The sequence below is a fragment of the Gobio gobio genome (genome assembly GCF_949357685.1).
Source record: "Gobio gobio genome assembly, chromosome: 18".
In the NCBI taxonomy this organism is placed as follows: domain Eukaryota; kingdom Metazoa; phylum Chordata; class Actinopteri; order Cypriniformes; family Gobionidae; genus Gobio; species Gobio gobio.
Window position 1 is genome coordinate 21,200,050 of NC_137111.1, and position 19,828 is coordinate 21,219,877.

The 19,828-nt window shown below is 39.1% G+C and overlaps 1 protein-coding gene and 1 long non-coding RNA gene across 2 annotated transcripts in view; both read left to right on the forward strand.

Moving 5' to 3' along the window:
• The first annotated feature begins 1,429 nt into the window (after window positions 1–1,429).
• Window positions 1,430–6,960, forward strand: LOC307141860. The gene is made up of 4 exons (XR_013818394.1): window positions 1,430–1,656; window positions 3,129–3,229; window positions 3,453–3,568; window positions 4,401–6,960. It is a non-coding gene; the product is annotated as an uncharacterized lncRNA (long non-coding RNA).
• Window positions 6,961–7,554: 594 nt separating this feature from the next.
• The window catches only part of sgpp1b (sphingosine-1-phosphate phosphatase 1b), a 34,093-nt gene continuing 21,819 nt past the window's right edge, over window positions 7,555–19,828 (forward strand). Inside the window, exon 1 of the mRNA XM_079842982.1 lies at window positions 7,555–8,584. Within this exon, the coding sequence (XP_079699108.1) occupies window positions 7,907–8,584 (678 nt within the window). The 5' untranslated portion in view covers window positions 7,555–7,906. The remainder of the gene's footprint in view (window positions 8,585–19,828) is intronic.

Genomic DNA, 19,828 nt, shown 5'->3' on the forward strand with positions numbered 1-19,828 from the left:
TTGACGTGCAAGAACCAATGAGGTTTGTTCTTGTGCGTCCAGCAGGTTTGGTTGAGAGTTCAGATGCAAAAGCCTCTAAAAGCCACTTCGGTCAAAAATGAGATAACAATACTGAGTGAATGCTCTCAGTAGTATACATTCATAAAATACTTTCACTTCAAACCCTCTAAACCCCAGCCTCAGCCCATTCAGAAGAACCAGTACTTAGGTAGAAACCTATACAGCCTGACAAAAATGCTTATTTTAAAGAAAAACGTCAGACGGACTTGGAGGCTTTTGCATCTGAAGTCTTCATTTGTTGATCAATGTTTATATGTGAAAAAAATGTGGACTAAACAGCTCAATTAATATGGATTAGTTTTACGATCTCTTTTCGAACTTTTTGAACAGAAAGCTCTCGGATCTCAAGATCTTAATTTGTGTTCCGAAGATGAATGAAAGTCTTACAAGTTTGGAACGACATGAGGGTGAGGAATTAATAACAAAATATACATTTTTGGGTGAACTAACACTTTAATGACAGACAGCAGGTTTATTAGGCGGCTGTCACTTTAAGACTCACAAATCTTTACGTTCATAAGGATACTTGACAAAATGGGAAGTTTCACATAATTGTTTGTGTTTTTGTCTGTGAACTGTCTGAAGCGGCGTTGTGCACGCGTTTCGGGTGTTTTTTTCCACAGAGAAAATCTCAGACAGTGCACCAGTAAAGATTTTAGTTATTTTTCTTTTCTTTTTTTTGCATCTTGAATGATTTAATAGCACCTGAATGAATGACAGCGTGTTCATATTGAAACTCCAAAATAATGTAACGTTAGAAACAACCAGTCCAACCGCTTCATATTTTTTAATAGCATTTTTTTAATAACGTAGCCAAAGGATGACAGAAAAAACGGATGCTGTGTAATACCGTACCAATTTGTACCTTTGAGGTACTAATATGCACTCATTTAGGTACAAACGTGTAGGCCTACCTTTTGACACGGTACCGCCGAGAGCAGCTTTTGTACCTTTTTTCTGAGAGTGTGCTGTTAAACGTGTTAAACTGACAAAAATATTAATCGAAAAATTAACGTTAATTTTGACAGCCTTATTTATTTATTTATTTATTTATTTAGCCTACTGTTTGTGTATGGGAGTGGAAGAATCGCTTGTGCTCGAAGGAGATTATAGCCTACTTATGTAGGCTATGCCAGTGAGATAAGTTGTAAGAGTTCTGTATATGAGCAAATTAATAAACCCTTTCAAAACGAAAAATGATTGAGGAGATAAGCCATATGTTAAGAAATACGCAACAAGAGAGGAGGAGGAGGAAACGCAGCAGCAGAGGATGCGAGAAGAATGGAGTTTGATGCTGGAGCGTCACCATTGCCTAGTGACTCTCCTAGCAACAGGAAACATCTGTTTCGGGGTCGACCAATCAGGAGCCGGTGCAGTCTGTTATTGCTCTCTGAACAGAAAGGGGATATTTTAAGAGCCGAGAGTGAGCCGAATACTACTGGGATTATATCAAAAGCAAGACTTCGAGATCTGGGGGCGAAACGTCAAGCTCACGAGGAGCTGAAAGCGGCTACATTCGGCACAATATGAGCTGTTCTGAGCCTCTGATCTGATGAACGCGCGTGCAGGGACTGTTAATGTGGCTTTATAAATAAGGTAGGATCATTTACCTTTGTTAATCATATTGATTTTCAATTCTGTTTTCTCAGTGAGCGTTCATCATTTTATTTTTTTACTGCATGCATTTGTTTATTTTGCAACAGTTATAGGTGCAATTATCTAATACATATAACATACCCATTTATTATTATTATTATTATTTTTTTTGTAGAAAATGCGCGTTCTGTGATTCATTCATTAGCGTGACAGTTGAGTGACAGAATATACTGCACTATAACATTATGCATGCATACATTAATTTATTAAATACACCTATTTTGCAGCTAGGCTACACTGTAAAAAAAGTGCATGCTTAAAAAGAAAAAGCATGCTAGAGCAGAGAACATGCGGTTAAAATCTATTAGATTGCATTTAGGCTATATTCAAATTTTACAGCAGAATATTCTAAATAGTTTTTTTAAGTAATGAGTATAAATTCATTCATAATTTACGGAGAAATTATTTAAATATACACTTAGTCATGTTTTCCTCATTAAAAAGTTTTACCCATAAACATTGAGTACAATTTAAATGAAGTTTCCATTAAAATTAGTAGCACAATTACCGATGTTTTCATCACATGAATTATCACAACGGCCAGCTGAATACTGCATCTTGGTAACCCCAATTCATGGACAATTTTTCTGAATGAATCATTGCTGAGTGCTACAATGGCATTAGAAAGCGAAAATTATTGCTTTTGCACGGTGTTTCATCCATACTAGACAACTGCAATATTGGACCTTAAGGCAAAAAAAATACTTCTTTCATGTTAAAATATTGTTCAAATAAAAATATGAATTGCTTTAATTATAATAACTAAGAATACTTTAAGAATTTAAATTAATTTATGGTGAATGGGATGTTGCCAGTGTGTTGCTTTATAAAATCTGTGTTATCAGTATTTTTTAATAGCTCGAACTCGAAAATTGTATTTTACATATGTTTACAATTTAGTCACATTTACAGTTAAAACTGATGCAGTGCCCAAAATGGCATCTAATATCATTCCTGTATTTGTACAGATTAACCAAATGTAACCAAAAGAGAGTGCAGTGAAGACAAATACCTTATTGATTTATAGCCTGTTATCTCTCTCTCTCTCTCTCTCTCTCTCTCTCTCTCTCTCTCAAGCACACAAACTCACATGCAGCCCACGCTATTCTACCCACCCACGGTTATTGCGTGCCGCACCGCTGTTGACAGAGCATGCAGAACATTTCTTTGAACCTGATAAATGAAACGCAGCAGCAAGACATCGTGCAGCTACAGCACAGCTGCCTGCAGATTCCATTACATTTATACTGTGCGATTTGTTTTTGCTTCTTTGAGACAGAACTGCACTGATCTGTGTGTAAGGAATGTCGGGGCTAGTTGTCACACATTCACACCAACTTAACTGAAATCGAATAGGAAACAGTAGGATCCAGGAAATGATACTCTCTCGCTCTCTTTTTCTCTATGACTAGGAACCATTAGGCAATGTGTGTGAGCCAGAGGAAAGAGCCTCAGGTGAATAGAGGATTTCTCAGAGAGGAGTGTGAGTGTGTCTGCGTAAAGCAGTCCTCAGGTAATTAAAACACACAACACACACAGACATTGTTACATAACACACTGACTGTAGTCTAACCTAATCCACTTTACCCATGACATATATTGTTGATGGCATTGTTTTAGGGTGAATCTTCATTCCCAGCAAAAGATCGAAAGAGAGATGTTACATTTGTACAAATTAAATTTCCATCCAGTTGCAAAGCCACAGTTTCACAGAATCCTTGTGTGCTCATCCGCAGGGTCTTTCCTCTAAGAGTGCCCTCAACGGTCGACAACGTCGAAAGTCGCCTACTTTAAGCGAAAATATGCGGAAGAGGAGGATGTTCAGGGAAGCCTACATGGATATTTACAAAAAGTGAGTGTCGGCTGATAAGTGCTGAGTGCTGATTTGTTGTGCACCTGCACCATTCAGATCTGGATGGATGGATGGATGGATGGATAGGACAACAGGATGATAGATGGATGGATGGATGGATGGATGGATGGATGGATGGATGGATGGATGGATAGGACAACAGCATGATAGATGGATGGATGGATGGATGGATGGATGGATGAATGAATGGATAGAACAACGTGATGATAGATAGATGGATGGATGGATGGATCGGACAACAGGATGATAGATGGATGGATGGATAGATAGATGGATGGATGGATGGATGGATGGATGGGGGAATGGGTGGGTGGATGGATAGGACAACAGGATGATAGATGGATGGATGGATAGGACAACGTGATGATAGATAGATGGATGGATGGATGGATAGGACAACAGGATGATAGATGGATGGATGGATAGGACAACGTGATGATAGATAGATGGATGGATGGATGGATAGGACAACAGGATGATAGATGGATGGATGGATGGATGGATGGATGGATGGATGGATGGATGGATGGATGGATGGATGGATGGATGGGTGGGTGGGTGGATGGATAGGACAACAGGATGATGGATGGATGGATTGATAGGACAACAGGATGATAGATGGATGGATGGATAGGACAACAGGATGATAGATAGATAGATAGATAGATAGATAGATAGATAGATAGATAGATAGATAGATAGATAGATAGATAGATAGATAGATAGATAGATAGATAGATAGATAGATAGATAGATAGATAGATAGATAGATAGATCTTACCTGATTCTGATCTTACCTGTCTCTCCTCAGCACCTGATCCTGCGTGAGGAACGCAGCTGCATCTTGCGCCTATCTCTGCAGAAGCTGCGTTTCCTAGACGACCCCGAGGCTTACCTCCGCCGCTCTGTGCTCATCAACAACTTACTACGCAAGATCCACCTGGACGAGGTCCAGAGGGAGAGAGAGAAACAGAGGGATGACAAGGAGGAGGAGCAGGAGACCGAGAGGAGGCGGAAGAGACTGAAGGTGGTGCTCCAGGAGTTCCAGCAGTACAAGCTGCTGCCGTATTCATCCTCCCCAGCCACATGCATCTGTGGCCTGGGGAGCTGCCACACCCTGCCTCCTGATCATGGAGCTTCAGTGCTACTCTACCATTTGGATGATAAAGGATAAGATGTCGTCATGCGCAGGCAAGGGATTTTCAACTGTCCATGACTGATTTCCAGGAGTCAGCGAAAGAGAAGGGGATTTGGGTTTGTGTGCATTTGTGCTTGTGCAAGTCTGCTGGTGAGCATGAGCTCTGTGGTTTGTGACGTGACAGGTGTCTGCCCATATCAGGGTGTGTTTTTCCAAGTGGAAAAAGACATCATCTTGTTATCACTGCCTCGCTCAATCTGAACTTTGACCACAGACGTTTTGTTTTCATAAGTTTGCTTGAGTGAGCTACAATCTTAAAGGGATAGTTCACCCAAAAATGAAAATTGTCCTAATTTACTCACCTTCTTGTCATTCCAAACCATAAGACTTTCGTTCATCTTCGGAACACAAATGAGGATCTTTTTGATAAAATCAGAGAGCTTTCTGTACCTCCATTGACAGCTACCCAACTACTACTTTGACGCTTCAAAACGTTTATAAAGAGATCGTAAAACTAATCCACATGAAAATTTGATGGTTCAGTTCAAATTTTCTGAAGAGACTCGACTGCTTTATATGATGAACAGATTGAATTTAGGCTTTTATTCACATAAACATTGATCAACAAACATAAACAAAAGTTCAACCGAACCTGCTATATGTGCAAGAACAAACCTCATTGGTTCTTGAGGAAGCTCAAACGTGCTGCGTAACACGAGAATGAACCTCATTGGTTCTTGAGGAAGCTCAAACGTGCTGCGTAACACGAGAATGAACCTCATTGGTTCTTGAGGAAGCTCAAACGTGCTGCGTAACACGAGAATGAACCTCATTGGTTCTCACACGTCAAGCGAACATGCCACAACTGATGTGTGAGTTGATGAATGTTCATGTGGGACAGAAATCTCTCGGATTTCATCAAAAAGATCTTAATTTGTGTTCTGAAGATGAACAAAAGTCTTACGGGTTCGGAACGACAGGGTGAATAATTAATGACAGAATTTTCACTTTTGGGTAAACTATCCCTTTAAGCACTGTTTTCAGGGATTAAAAAAGGCTGATGAACGCCGTGCACCTATAGCGGTTGTGTTGTAAAAAAAGGGGAAAAAATTAAATCGTCACTTTCAAAATCCTGCTTCTAAGGTTGGAGTGATTTTACAAAAGTTTTGTTGCTCTGAAATTAACTTTTTTTGTGTAAGTGGCTACTGATGTCGAACTAATGTTTTTTTTTATTATTATTATTAAGTTCCCATACCTTTAATAAAATAAATAAAATGGGAAAATGTATGAGGAAAAATGAGAAGTGAAACTAATATTTCTTTCAGGGACTTCTGGTTTTGTCGACTTAAACAGGGTCTCTGGTGACATGCAACTTTCATGATCATAATAGTAAAAAAATGTTTAAAGTTTATTTGCATTTGCTACATGTGTTTCATTAAGGTCTTTGCATACGGCCTTTTTTAAGGCTTTTGGCAGAAACTGTTATATGTTAAGGTGACTCTGCCATCTAGTGTTATGGCAATGAATTCTCACATAGACCTCTTTGGTTCATTCATTTCAATCATCTTGCAGTTTATAATGATGTTTTACATTCATCTGTCCATTGTAACAAATGTAGGTAGTCAGTTTGCCTGGCCAGTATATCGAGTTCCCAATGCCTCCTTTGTACACGCATGGATTTTATACATTTCTGGCTCTTTAATATTTGGATCTGGAAACCCTAACTGTGTGGGTGTCGAATATCTCATAACAATGGCCTACTTTCAGTGCAAAAACCCACAGTTTATGACTAACAGGGAAAACAAGGTATACATGCTCAATGTAGTGTAAAATCAGTCTCATATCTGTGTGTCTCGCGTGTTGGTTACACAAGGTTTTCTAACAGACAAAGTAGTGCAAAAATATTTTGGTACAGTATAACGACTGGTACTCTTACTATTAATATTTTGTGTTTGTTTATGCACATTTGTATGTGCAATGTATTTTTTTTTTTTCTCAATATCTGAATGTAATTTACTGAAATCTAAATTCAGAGTGCTATCTTTTGGACATTTCAAAGCGTAGACATGGATATCCAGTTTATTTTGAAATGAAGCTATTTTTTTGTTTCAAAGAGAACATTATTCCTCAGAGAATTTAGTGCTATTTTGCCAAAAGATTTTAAAGTAGCATATACGAGAATGGTCTATTTTCATGGCACTGCAGTCAAATAAAATAAAATATTGAATGTTTCACTCAGTCCTTTTTCTTTATCTGTGTAAATAAATATATGCAAATAAAAAAAGGTATGATTTCATCATTATGTATCACATCATCATGTGCGGCCGCTCCCAGGTCCGTAAAGTGATGACGCCATCGCTTCGTGAACGTCTCCGCCCCATTGGACAAAGTTGAGAATTTGACACCAGAGGGCGCTTTGCGGCACAAAGAAGCCGAACTCTATGAAAATATCAGGTCTTTTTGGTTCTATTGTTGACTTTTGTAAACTAAAAGCCTATTAAACCCAACGATTAGTACCTGACGTATGCATATAAATGAGCCCACGTAATATATTTTAAATTATCCTGTAATCATAAACGAACACGATTTGGCAATCAATCCTTAGCGCTGTAAAAAAGTAATAGCCACCACGTGATACTGCTGGCTCTCCGGTGTTTCAGGAGCGGCTGGTTAATATTTTAAATTCAAGTAAGGACAATAATTAAATTAAATTGTATTAATTAATATTAAACGTTACATTATAAAATATTAAAAAAAAAATATTTATATTTTTTTTAGATCCATAGTACCTGACCAATCAGAGCCAATGTCCGGCTGCTAAGCCCCTCCCATTTTGAGTTTCCCATACTTGCTTTCTTACATTCTATCCCCTCGTTGTGTTTCTTTTGCTCGCACTGATCTGTCAGTAACCGGATACGGCGTGGGGGTCGGTACAACCGGACGTTTGTAAGCCGTTGCAAGTAGTTTTTTCTTTTTTGTGTTAATTTTCTCCCCCATGAATAATTGTATCATCTGTTATAAGTCTATTTGTCTCGGTTAGATCGGGGGTTTGTTATTGTAAGGTACGGGAGTGGAGGGAATGGCTTAATAACCCACACCCACATTCGGTTCACTCACGGTAGCTCCAGCTTCTCCCGGTCTTACCAGGTGCCTTCAGCTTGCGCAGTCTGTCGCTAAACATGGCAGGTGGGTTGAAAGGGGGATTCGTGCAGCTCATGCACTATTTGCAGGACCCTCAGCACGTCGCTCGTTTCCAACAGCTATGCGGGGTGCGGGAAACCGACACACGTGAAAAACTCATTAAGGGGGTTCCAAGCACTCGCCACGGTGATGTACAGAACGGAGGCGGGGATGCCACCCGCCGTAGACCAGCAGGAGCAGAGACCGACAGGGAGAAACGCAATAACGGGGTGGCGGCGAACGGAGCTGCGGGAGAAACCGGGCAGGCAGCGGATAAGGACGGGGACGACACTCAAGGATCCGCGGTGAAGCCGTTGCGCAGAAACTCTCTCACCGGAGACGTCGGGCAGGAGTTCATAATCGAGAATAAGTTTCTCTTCTACCTGTTCACGCTCGGTACCGAGCTTGGCAACGAGCTGTTCTACATCTCATTCTTCCCGTTCTTCATGTGGAACGTAGACGCTTATGTGAGCCGCAGGCTCGTCGTGGTCTGGGTGTGGGTCATGTATCTCGGACAGTGCACGAAAGATGTGATCCGGTGGCCGAGACCTGCCTCGCCCCCGGTGGTAAAGGTGGAGATGTTCTACAACTCTGAGTACAGCATGCCCTCCACCCATGCCATGTCCGGTACCGCGATACCATTGTGCCTGTTCCTGCTGACCTACGGTCGATGGGAGGTAAGGACATCACGCCATTCAGCACACATAACAGTTGGATGTGTGTAATGTCAATCATGACAGGGTAATGAGTTTCTTAATTGCATTAACGTTAGATAGAAAAATAAAAAAAATATTATTTATCTTGAAGACAGACAGCACAAGCAAAGGTTTCAAACAAAACATACACAAAAAGTCACTTGTTTAGATGTTTTGTTACCTTAATAATTGGCGTTCATACATAGCCTATATTTATTTTAAGTAACAATAAAATAAGCATTTACAAATTCTTATTTTTAGGGAATATTCCAGTATTTATTATAATTATTTATCTGAACACATTCATATTTATTTATATGATCCCTTATAATTATCAAAACATTAAGGTAAGTAGGGTAGGCAAGAACGTCTCCAAAGCAATACATTTTTTTTATTATTATCGGTTCCTAATTTCGATTAGGTAAAAAAAAAAAAAAAACTGATATCATTCACATTTATTCTAAGTAAACAGGCTAAGGACGTTTGCTTATTGATTAAAAATAATATAGCAAAAACTTATACATTTCAAGCATTTTTAAATACAAGTAAACACTCAGTAAATAAAAAAAGAACAAATAAACAAATTAGCAAGTGCACAAATAAATACAATTGAACAAAGATACGATTGAAATAAACATTTTCAGGTATTCAGGTACAGAAACTGTAATAAAATGTACAATAACACTGCACTTTATTAATAAAATATAGGCTATACATTACAAATATAGTTGCAAAAGTTATTCTGTATGGAACAGCGAGTGAATTTTCGCGTTGTCTTTTACATTATCATAGAGACGACGTTAGGAAAATGTGCCATCATTTTATATTTTGACATTTTTGTGTGTATTTGTCCGTTTGTGTGCTGTGCAAAAAGACAAGGAAAGAGAACTCAGTTCTCAGAATTTGTGTGTGTGTGCAGCACAGAAAACGGCGTGCAAGTCTTCTTTGCTTTATTGTTTTATGGAATCACAGGTTCTGTGAAATTATGAAACCGGTTCTCGATACCTATCTTTGGCGTTATGACCTCAAAGCACATAACATTACAACAATAATGAACATAAACAACAGAGCTCTGACATGCATCACCTGACTGCAGCAGATTCATGTCGCCGTTGATAGTGTTGACATCCGGGTAAACGTCATTAGTTGCCATCTCGTAAATTTTACAGTTTAGATGGCGTGAAAGCAGCATAAGCTCGTTTTGGTTCAGGGGGAGCAGTAAAAGCAGGCTGCTGTTTGTTTGTAGCGCTCGGTGACTGTCTAAAACTTAATGACCAATGATGTCTGCGTGAACGAATTTAATATATTTTTGTAATGCCCTTAAATAAAATTATATTTTATTTTATTTCTATTAATGTAGTTGTTGTTATTATTGTATCCTTACGTGGATAACCTAGTTTGTTAAATGTCTTGAGAGTCTACTGAATTGTTCTGTATTTTTGGAATTCAGTAAGAGAAAGAAAAATAAGCTTGTCCAAAGGCCAGATGGCTTTCAATCCGTCCTCTTCAGCAACCTGTCACTCACATGAAGGGATCACGGCAATTAGCCAATGACAACAAACCCAATCAATTCCTGATGGATTTTTTCCTCGTTCAAGCGCTTTTATGTGTCTATTTATTTACACTTACGTTTGTAAGTGTGCACTGAGGTTTATGTTTGGAGGACATTTTCAGATGGATTGGTGAAGTAGTAGACACGTGTCTATTAAATGAATTTTCCAGATTTGGCTCTGTAATCTTTTCATCTGGTTAAATCCTTTACTGTGTGGGTGTTAAAATTTCTCAAAACAATGGCCTATATTAGGCGCACTTTAAGCCGCGTTTCCACCGAAATTACCCGGAACTATTTGTACCAGGAACTTTTTTCCCAGGAACTTTTTCTCCCCCAGACCTGCTACAATCTGCGTTTCTACCGCGGTCTACCGGGGAGATTAGGCAAATTAGTCCGGTGACGTGGGAATGCGCGCGACTGCTTCTCCCAGTCACCGACGGACATGAATCACTTTTGCGCGATACTGTCTGCAACAATAACAAGTGGAGGAGATGCAAGCAGCGCTGCTTTTGCATACACATTACCAACACAGCTTATTTAAACGTGCACTTTCACCTGGTTTGACCATTTTAATGCAAAATGGGATGATGGGCACAATCCAAAATCTGAATGTGTTGTAATAGCTCAATTCCAAAACAAAATATTTTCTATAAAAGGATAATGAGGTTTCAGTCATTCATGACAGATGTGTGAAAAGTTAATTGAATGAAAACAATAGACTGAATTAAGCGGTTGAAAGATTAGGTACTAGACTGCAAGTATTTTATTTTTTATCACAATAACATCTCTTAACATTCACAACAAAAAAAAAGTCACATGACTAGTATTACAATATGCTTCATTAAATGCATAATTTTAGAGACTTCTTCCTCAAATTTGAAATGAAGCAGGACCACACTTATGGGTTCACTTAAGTTGTGGTTATAAGTTATTATACTACATTCACATAGTTATACATTTAAAAATATAATATTTGGGTTTTCTAGATATGTTTATGTGCATATTCAGAAAGACTTGCGAGCAGCAGCCCTTTTATTTGCTTCCTACACTATATGAATACAATTAGAATGTGGTTATATAGTTAGAATGTGGAAATTAAAGACACAGTGACATTTTACACATTTGACTTTATTTTAGACAGATTAGTTCTTACAAAATTAAAATAAGTGTGCAAAGACAAATAAATTACTAGAACAATAAAATGAAAATATAAAATGTGAAAACAATATAAAAAAAAAAGTGTATTTTTCAGTAACCTGTCCAAGAGCTGTGCCAACATGTACAATATATAAAGTACAAATGTGGTAGTGCAAATGCTTCATTCAAGCGGCTGGTCATTGTGGCTACTTCTTGAACGACTGGACAAACAGTCCAAGAACAGACAGAAACCCGGTCTGAAAGTCCCTCTGCTTTCTTCTGCTTCTGACTGGTGGAATGCCAACTCTTGCCTCCTCATCTCTCCTCGGCCTGGCTCTCCAGTAACAGCTGCATATATTGGTCAGTTCTTGTCCATGCTGCAGGACGGCCCGGTTAGCATCCTCCATGTCCCTCAGTGCATCAAGAAAGTCACAGTCCCTTTTCCTTTTCTCTAAGTAGAAAAATTGCACTGAAACACATGGAAATTAATACACAAGGCAACCATGAAACAATAGAAACCATCAATTAATTATTTAAAGTGTTTTCACTACAAATAATGAACAATTGTTTGCCCAGCTTGAACAATGCCCAGTGTGCCATTTTTATCATGGGCAATTTAAGTTTACAATTAAAAACAACAAAACTACTCAAAACCACTAAGGATTACACATCAGTTTTTAAATATATACACATTTTTGTCAGCTTTATACCTCTGCGTGTGTGTGTTTCGGCAGGAGACACAGGGTTAACGTACTGGTGACCGCGGGGGAAAACACGTTGGTCTCCGTTGCCTGCAATTCATCAGGGCCACTCGTTACACCTGGAAAAGCACGTTGAAAAAAGTTACTGCAACGTGTTTAAACACTGCAACGAGTTTAATAGATGATACCAAGATGAGATATTTACCTTCAACCCACTCGGATTCCTGGATGGTTTCCAACAACGCACTAGCCGAGTCTTTCGTTACCGCAAGTTACCAGAAAAGGACGGTCTGTGTCCCAACAATACGCCGGTCGGAACCGCTCCGGTTGTTATCCTTTAATTTCTTGTAATCTTGTCTTAATTTCTTCAACTTCTCTCTGCACTGTTTTCCAGTGTGACTTGAACCGAGTCGATATCTTCAGGTAACGTTATACCTTTTCATTGCGGGTCACAGTTTCCAGTTCCCGCTGGATGTCCTCCTCCGCTTATATGCTCAATAAAGCCTGAGCCTCGTCGTCGGTCCATCGATCAAATTTTTTGTTGAACTCCATTGTTGCAAAGAAAATATTTACTGAACGCAGAACCCACGAAACCCACCTCGCAAAAGACTTGTAAATATGGCGGTGGGAAAAAAAATGCTGCGAGAGCTCAACCAATCCGCATGTTCAGCGCCCAAGTCCCACCCCCGGAAGTTCGCGAACTTTTCAAAAGTACCACCTCGCAAGCAGGGCCGTTTGGAGGGGGAAATATTTACCCGGAACTTCATTTAGACCCTGGTTCCTGCGGTCGAAACACACCGAGTTCCCCCCCAAAGTTCCTGGTTCCGGGGTAAAGTTCCTGCGGTGGAAACGCGGCTTTAGTTCCAAACTTTTCACTATTAACTTAACCCTTAAATTCCCATTTGTTCTTTAGTCAGCAAGAATAACCAACCTTGGGTAACTTATGAAGCTAACCCTAAGTTAGGGTCAAAGGCATACAGTGTAAACTTCTAAGTTTTAACACAGGGTAACATATGTAGACTTATCATCATTCTCTGTTATTCTTGCTGTATCAAAGTAAAGAGAATTATATTAGAGAGTCGTATGAGTTAATTTGCAGCTTATCTCAACCTGATAACATCTAGATTACAAAGTAATATTAGCTGTGATATTTGTTCTTTATTGCCATTCACTTGAAGGTCAGAATGTTTACTTTCACCCTCTCCTGATTTTACAATGAGAGCTCAATGTCATTTAGGTAATATTGCAGGGCTGTACGTTAACTTTTTTTGCACATAGCACTGGTGCTACAGAGGCTGAAAGTTTTGTAGCACAGGCCAAACAATTGTATCACATGTATAAAACGTCTGTTACCATGGCATAAAAATGCAAAAAAAAAATGCTATTAAATACAAAACAGTGTATTTAAGAATAAATATTATAACAATTATTATATTTTACAGAAAACAAATCGTTAGAAAGGTCTATGGTTTTATTAAAATATTAAAACTGTGACTGTAATGTCACTGACTTTACAGAATATAATACAAATAATATAATTTCTGCCTCATTCTGTGATGTGAAGCACATCGGTTTCAAACACTCGATTAAATGTTCTCGTTTGTTGGACAACAGGTTTGTAAATGCTTCTCATTACAAGTTTGGAAAGATGTTTGGCACGGGACGTGTTGCCTTTGACTTTTCACAGCGTTGGTCTGGCTTCACACTCAACTTGATTCTATCGAACCCTGGTGCATTAGCGTTCATCTGATCACAAACGTGCACAGCGCATGATAGAAAACGGGGTAAATAAATTGTGTTTTTTATTAATTTGGTGCTATTATGTGCAGCCGAGTGAACGACACTTGGGTTTACTGTATGTGCATTGCATGAAGTTGGCTTTCTGCTGCTTGGCATTCACTGCCCTGATTGCACTCGCTATGCGCAAATACACTGTAGACTAGCTCTCGCTCGTAAGGGATGATAGTGTTTACCTTACTTACATGTGTTTTATTGAACTAAATACATTGCAATCGGCTAAAACAATCGGTGTGCACCCGAGTCCATTGCTTTCACATTCACGCGAATCACGGCACAGTTCGAGTAGAGCTGGACGATTAATCGAAAAGTAATCGAAACTGAAATTTAGAACCTCTAACCGACGTAATTTTCCCATGATCGGTTTTAGTCATGTGACTCCGCCCCGTCAGTCACATCAAGTGCAGTTTGCAGGCACACGGAAAGATGCAGGAGCAGTTATCTTTGTTCATAGATGCTCACAATTACTATGGTAATTTCATGTTTTACACAGTTTATACAGGTAAATGAATCGCCGTTTTTATATGCACTGCTGATACACACACAGAGACGGTGCACGCAAGACCCGCAGCCAGATCACTTTCACCTGCATCCTCACAAAGCTTTGTCATTTGTATGTGTTTTAAGGCCTGCCAGTTTGAACATTGAAGCGATTTTAGACCATCAGATGTGTATTATGTTGAACAAATGCCTGATATATTGTGACACACGAACACTCAGACAGTAGCTTGCACATCACGGGAAGATCGCGCGCAGAGAGGAGCGCAGAAACTCATTGTCAACGAAGTCCTGTGATCCATCACTAAAGTAGCTTAGAAACTCAACCGTTGTAGATTGTAATACCTTTGAAGTAAGTATAAACCACAACTTCATAATTAATAGAGACGGTATGACTAATTCACACACACAATCATTCTCTCATAAATGCATTCAGATAAATGTAATGTAGGCCCACTGTGTTAATGTATCTGATGTAGGCTACAAGAAATCTGCCCCATAGACATAACTGCTGAAAGTGAACCGTTTCCTTCAAGTATTTTAAAATCACAAAGAAATGCACTTTTTCATTAGAAAAAAATATCCAACCATTAATAGTAAAAATATTTACAGTACAAACCTTATCAGTGAACTATGAGGGCAAAAAAAGTGAAAAAAAGAAGAGCAAATTAATCGTTTTATTTTGGTCAAATCATTACAGCCCTAAGTTCGAGTGCCACCGAACGTAGAACACCTCCTACAGGTAGTGTCGTGTTCGGTACCTCAGTGCGCACCGAGCCCCGCATGACAGTTTCGAACTAAACTGCGACTCACAGCGCTTGCAGCGATAGCGCTTCACCTGCACATATATTTACTAGGGCTGTCAAAAGATTAATCGCGATTAATCGCATCCAAAATAAAAGTTTGTGTTTACATAATATATATGTGTGTACTCTGTTAATTATTATTTATATATAAATACACACACATTCATGTATATATTTAAGAAATATTTGCATGTATATACTTTATATACATTTATATAATATATAATATATATAAATATAAAGGTTTTATATATAAAAATGCTTGTGTGTGTATTTATATATAAATAATAATTAACAGTACACACACATATATTATGTAAACACAAACTTTTATTTTGGATGCGATTAATCTTTTGACAGCCCTAATATTTACTTCTAAATTGAAGCCTTTGCGATTTCATAATCTCACTAAGCCAAATCATGATTTTGGTTTAATTTCGGTCAATCGTGCAGCCCTAGATAACGTCACACAAGCACAAAACAAATTCTCACATCACACAAACGAGCTCTGTCTCACATGATAAACTGTATCGCACGCGTGCTACTGGAGTAAATGTATTCATCGCACAGGCCGTTTTTTCTGGTAGCATGTGCGACATATATGTTGCACTCTAGGGATGAAACGGTAGGGAAATTTCACATCACGATTATAGTGACCCAAATTATCACGGTTATCAATATTATCACGGTTTTGTTCAAATGAGATGAAAGTGTTCAAGAAGAACAGATGCACACACTTAAAACATTTCAACAAGTTTTATATTTGAAAATAAACAAACAACAAATAAATCAAGCAGCTCTATGCACTTTTTAAAGCTAGGTTCTGTGGGATATCCTTCCTTATAATGGCCGTCGTCAATAGCAACGCATAAATAATAATAATTAGGTGTAAATATAATCTCTAATATTATCTCTGTAAATATATTCTCAAGCAATATTCTCATCAGTGTTCAGCAATGATGCATTTTAAATTTAGCATATTTTGTGTAAGAGCACAAACAGTTTCCTAGTGAAATAAACTGTCAAATCATATGGAAATATGGATATGCCTTATTTTATTAAATATCAAAATGTGTGCATCATACCTGACACCTAGATGAACACTTTACAGTCAGTTTTATGACTGTCATTCCCTTCAAATGCTATTGAAGTTTGAAACGTGTATAACGTTACCAATGTTGTTTGTAACTTTAGAGACGGTCCCTAAATTCGCCAACTTTATGCCAGTCATATCAGATGCGCTGTGGTTCTGCTGTGTTTGTTTGAAACTATTTTCGCTGCTGAAATAGAACAAAAACAGTCCAGCACTGTATGATGAGTGAATCTCCTGCATACGTCACACGTTTTGAGTGCAGATTTCAGCAAGTGAGAGCGGCGCGCGCTCTGAACAAAACTTTGGCTAATCTGAACGCCTCTGATTATGAGACATTGCATTCATAAACACGTGTGAGTGGTTATAATGCGCAACGCGATTATAACAGATGGCTTTTGAGAAGACTATAATAAGTTTAACCGCCAAAGTGGCTAGTGTCGTGTGCAGCCGAAATAACGTTAACTTACACCCGCAAATGGTGGTTGTTAATGTCAAGCCCTGATTATTATCCCTTAAATGTCACCCTAGTCTTGACTGAATTTGTTCGTTCGCTTCACGTTATTTCCCAGACGTAGTTTTGGTATTGAGGTCAAAGTCCACTTGCCTTGCGTTCGTAGTTTTGAAGTGTTCCCCCATTACAGCGACTTTATTCTGGCATGTTCTGCAGACAGGGGGACCATCTTCGATTAAAGGTCCTGTTCTTCGTGATCCCATTTTTCAAACTTTAGTTAGTGTGTAATGTTGCTGTTAGAGCATAAATAATACCTGTAAAATTATAAAGCTCAAAGTTCAATGCCAAGCGAGATATTTTATTTAACAGAAGTTCCCTTTCAAAGCCTACAGCGAACGGCCGGTTTGGACTACATCCTGGTACTTCCTGCTTTAATTACGTCAGTAGAACAGTTTGTTGACTAACCTCCGCCCACAAGAATACGCGAAAAAGGGGGCGTGGTCTTGTTGCTCCCTCGTGGAGAAGAGGAAGTGTTGCGTTCGGTTCGGTTCGGTTGCGTTTGTCGCCATGTCGTCCAGACGCTGTTATTTTCATCCCGGAGTCAAATCACCTTTGTTTGGCCTTCAGGGGCTGTAGTTTGAGTGCGTTCATCTCCCCGTTATGGTAAGAGGCGTGAGCTTTCTGGGCAACGTGAGCTAAGCTGCTGTCGAATCACAACACGGGAACCGCTGGCACAATCAGAACTCGTTACGTATTTCTGAAGGAGGGACTTCATAGAACGAGGAAATTCTCAGGCCGTTTTGAGGACAGTGAAAACAGCTGTATACAGATAAGTAAATTGTGTGAAAAATACTGGTTTTTTACACATGAAACATGAACACATGTTATATTGCACACTGTAAACACAATCAAAGCTTCAAAAAAACACGAAAAACGGGACCTTTAAGTTTCCCTCAGGACTTTTGTAAAAGCCAAAATATGAACACACCTCAGATTTGGTCCTTTTAGAAGGCTGAACAATCCCCCGAGTGCTGTCACTGCCTTCTGACATTTCTTCTCATTCAAAAACAGCGTTGCGCCAGACTGACGCTGACTGGACAAGATTTACAGCGAGTTTTCAAAATCGTGATAATCACACGCTGTTTTAATGATAATTAAATTTTAAACGATATTACTAACCGTCACTAAATTTTATTGTGGTTTATCGTGAAACCGGTAATCGTTTCATCCCTATTGCACTGTACAGCCCTGTATTGTGATATAACTAACCACATGATTCTGTTGTTGGTGCGCCAGTCTTTTACCTCTAATAATCTCTGGGCAGGTGGGGAAGAGCCACACCAAAATAGGCATGTATTTATTAGGGCTGTAATCAACCAAAGAAAATCTTGGTCGACTGAAGTCCTGAAATTTTCGACTAAAAATCGACTAAAATGACGTTAGGAAAAAAAAACGTTAAATGAATAAGCTGCGCACTGTGCGCAGTACTTGGTAGCCTTGTTGTCTGCCTAAATTAATTATAAATAAACATAAAAAACTAGTAGGCTATTTGCAGAATATTAAATCATTTTTGACCTGATTATTTTGCACTGAAATGAGTCTGACACACGAGTCTGTCGGCTCTGACAGCGTTGCATCACGTGCACCTGCGCAATATCATAGTACTATATTTTCGGAAGTCATAGGCTATGTGTTGTCAACTAGATATCATCACAAGAACTTTTGAGGAATATGCAACATAATTTAGACAATTGTTTTTGTCATATGTATTATAATAATTGACAGACATTATCATTTCAGCCGCTCTGTGCAGCTCGAACAGGAGCTGAGCTCAACTCAGCGGCTGAGACACGAATAGACTATTAACTTAAAGCTTTTACTCTTAAACACAAAAGGCACGTCCACTTTAATAAAAAAGGAATATTTATGAATCAAGCCAGATCAAGAGCAGAAAAAACGCTCTCACAATTAAATAAATAATATACTTCAATCTGTCTCTCTTCTCCAGTGGGTTGGGCTAATCCAAAAGAAGTGGAAACAATGGGGGTGTTCTGAAGGCAGACTGTTACCTGTGAAACAGGGTTGCTCTGAAAACACCCCCATTAGCAATTAGTGCTTTCCACCTGATGAAAATGAACGCGGCGCGGCAAAACCTGATGAAATTAACGTTGCTCGGCAAAACTGATGAAATTAATGAACGCGGCAAAACTGACAGTACAGATCCACTTATCGCGGTGTTGTGACGCTTCCCCTCATGTGTATGTTGATGGGCGTTCCTCAAGTTTACCGCTATGGGCGTGCGTTTGAGCCAGCGGGAATGAAAAACAAAGGACCCGCGAGAGACTTCTCTTCGCCAGCTGGCTGGGCTAATCCAAAAGAAGTGAAAACAATGGGGGTGTTCTGAAGGCAGACTGATACCTGTGAAACAGGGGTGCTCTCAAAACACCCCCATTAGCAATTAGTGCTTTCCACCTGATGAAATGAACGCGGCCCGGCAAAACTGATTAAATGAACGCAGCAAAACTAATGAAATGAACGCGGCAAAAAATCGACCAATCAGAATTTTGGTCGAGCCAGAACGTATCGACTAATAATCGACTGGGAGATTACAGCCCTAGTATTTATGATACTAAGCGGGGTAGCCGGTCTTTGAGCCCTCCCTAGCACTACAGCGCCCCACAAATTTCCAATGTAAATCTGTGTTGAAAAGTGGAACTGCAGTGCGCTCTCATAGAGAGTAAATAGGGCAGTTTTCTGGCTGTCCCGCTTATTTTGTCTGCATCTGGTCAGTAACTAGTTGGCATGTCTGTTCTTCCTATGTGGACTAGCATATAAAATTAATGAAAGTTTTAATCCTTTAGTTTAAATATGTTTTATATGCAGTAGTTCTGTTGTGTTTGTTTTATGTTTGGAATTTCTAACTTTTAAAATTCTGAAACAACATCTGCACGCAATTCTATGCGTTTGTCGTGTATACTAAAGTCTGTCAATCATCATTAGAGCGCGACCCTCAGGCTGAATAACGCAAGGACATTCGAATTCTGCCAAAAGTGTGTCTGATGTGTTCAGCCATTAAGATAGCTTACAAAATGTTTATCGTAAACTAGCCACAAGACCCAGAATCTGCCCTACCTAAATTTATGGCCAGGAGCCGCTACTCTAATCTAATGAGATGGTTCTTGAGAAATGTC